General features: G+C 32.0%; 1 protein-coding gene across 1 annotated transcript in view; it reads left to right on the forward strand.

Annotated features, from left to right (window-relative positions):
- Positions 1-2,500, forward strand: part of LOC135226188 (hemicentin-2-like) — a 207,998-nt gene that overhangs the window by 159,041 nt on the left and 46,457 nt on the right. Inside the window, exon 6 of the mRNA XM_064265631.1 lies at positions 192-467. Coding sequence (XP_064121701.1) covers positions 192-467 — 276 coding nt within the window. The remainder of the gene's footprint in view (positions 1-191; positions 468-2,500) is intronic.

Below are 2,500 nucleotides of genomic sequence, written 5' to 3' on the forward strand. Positions count from 1 at the left end.
TCTTTTACTTTGCTGTAACGTTAATAAACACTAAAGTGAAGAATTTTCTTAAATATCTAGTTTAATATATTTTATATATACTAATGCCCTCACATTTTTTTTCTAGCTAATCACAAATTGACTCACCTTATTTCCACTGGGTAGAATTCTACCATAAGGATAATGACATACCTTCTACCTGTCTCCCCCAGGTCGGCCGCCTCCTCAGGTGTCGTGGTGGAAAGGTGACCAGCTCCTCTCAAACCGCAGCATCGTTGTTGGAGAGGATGGCACTCGGTTGGCATCTGAAGAAGAAGGAGACGAGCTTTTCGTGGGCATGGGTATGGAAGTTGGCATCCGTCACGTCAGGACCATGTTGAGCATACCCTCCCTCTCCAGGGACTACGCTCGTGCCAATATTTCCTGTAAAGCCGCAAATAACAACATTACGGAACCCCTCTCCACTACGCTCTATCTAGAAGTATATAGTAAGTATCAGACTTTGTTATTATTATCATTATTATTGTTTTCGTGTTATACACACACACACACACACACTCACACACACACACACACACATATATATATATATATATATTATCTATTAATATATATATATTATATATAGATAGATTATATATATATTGTGACGAACTGCCAAGTATCTGGTTACCATTCATCAATTGTTACCTGACAAAAGCCAGACACCTGAACCCTCATCACAGGTACTCTAAAGGCAACAGTGATCCCTTAACAACTTACCAGTATTGCAGAAAATCAGACTAAGTTCAACGAAACAGGTGTGAGGTAATCTTGTAAGCAATTAAATCAATCAAAGGGCATCACTTCATCAACAACTTTAAAAGTCAAAGTATTTCCCTGATTTCAGAGGTCTAAGTACTTCCCTGGTTCTAAGTCACTTCAAGTAAATTGAAGGAAAACAGATTAATCACCACTCTATGTTTCTGCCTAACATCAATATAATTATATACTGGTATAAAATAAAGAAACACTTATAAAGATTTTAAATACAAAAAAATTTATTATTAAACTCAAAGTTTATAAGTGAAATTCACAATATCAGGGAAAATTACTGTTACTTGAAAACAAAGTAAAGTTTAATCAATTCTTGAATCAATTAAGTATAATTAAATCAAAAATAATTTATCACAAAATTCAAGAAAATTAATTCAATCAAAATTCAAAAGTGTTAGGCAATAATTGAAAATTTGAAATTAATTCACAAGTGCTAAACAATAATAAAACTTGAAAAGAATTCTAAGTGAATGCAAATTAATTCACAAGTGTTAAATTTAATTAAATATGCAATGATTAAACAATGAAAATAAACAAGTCAATTAAATTGTGAATGCAATGAAAATACAGAAAAATGTGGGCAATATCAAAATTTGCAAAAAGTATTAATCACACAGATTATAAAATAAAAAGGCCCACTTCAATAAGAAAATGAACAAATGCACAAAAATGAAACAAACACAAAACACAAAAATTTGCAATGTGTTAAAACGTAAATAGTTTCTCTCAAACCACTGTAAACCATCAGTTATTTTGTTTTTACCAAACCACTGTTCCTATCAGTTATTAGTTGCAACTAATAAAAATATAACACACTTTACGTTTTAGCATACCAATTTCTTTCTTTCTTGCTGCAGCTTGTTTCACACTTTCACAAAACCATGCGCTGTTACAACAACAATGTTTGTTCAGATTCCACAAAAAACATTAAATAATACTAAATAAACTCTAAGAAATATCAAATCTGAAATTTACAAATTACGAGTGACCATTCAATAAGTACAAAATCGTTACTTTACTTTAAGATCAAAAGTGCTATGCAATGGAGAGAGAGGGAGAGTGAGAGAGGGAGAGAGAGATGTGATCGCTTTGAGAATCTACGCCCGAATGAAAAACTTCTCCCTTACGGAAGTTGGACTGGAGATGACACAAAGCGATTTTGGCAATAATGCTTCCAGAAGCTTCGAAATCTTACTCAAATTTACATACAAAATGTGTAATCTGCACGTGGCTTTGACAAAGACATACATGTATGAGACCAGTCTGTTCAAAAAAGACACGTACTCGACTCGATCGACCGAAGCAGAAGTCCCTTATCTTACTTGATGACAGAATCCCAAAACACATTGAAGATTCGAGCTCACTTATCAAACTGGTTGACAGATTTTCAAAAACAACTCTAGCTTTGAACAGACAAAAAATTCTCTCTCTTTCTACATTCTATGTTATGCATTCTTTTACAATATGTTATGCGAAATCTGACAACACACATTTAAAACATCCTATCCCTAAGCTAGCTAGGAATCTGAAAAAATGTTGCACAATTCTACATAACGTTTTATACAGTCAAAGAGGGGAAATATGCGTTTGAAAGTAGCAATATATAATATATATAATATATATATATATATATATATAATATATATGGGATTGAATAATATATATATATATATATATATATTCATATATATAATATATATATATA

The sequence above is a fragment of the Macrobrachium nipponense genome, chromosome 14 (assembly GCF_015104395.2).
Source record: "Macrobrachium nipponense isolate FS-2020 chromosome 14, ASM1510439v2, whole genome shotgun sequence".
NCBI lineage: Eukaryota > Metazoa > Arthropoda > Malacostraca > Decapoda > Palaemonidae > Macrobrachium > Macrobrachium nipponense.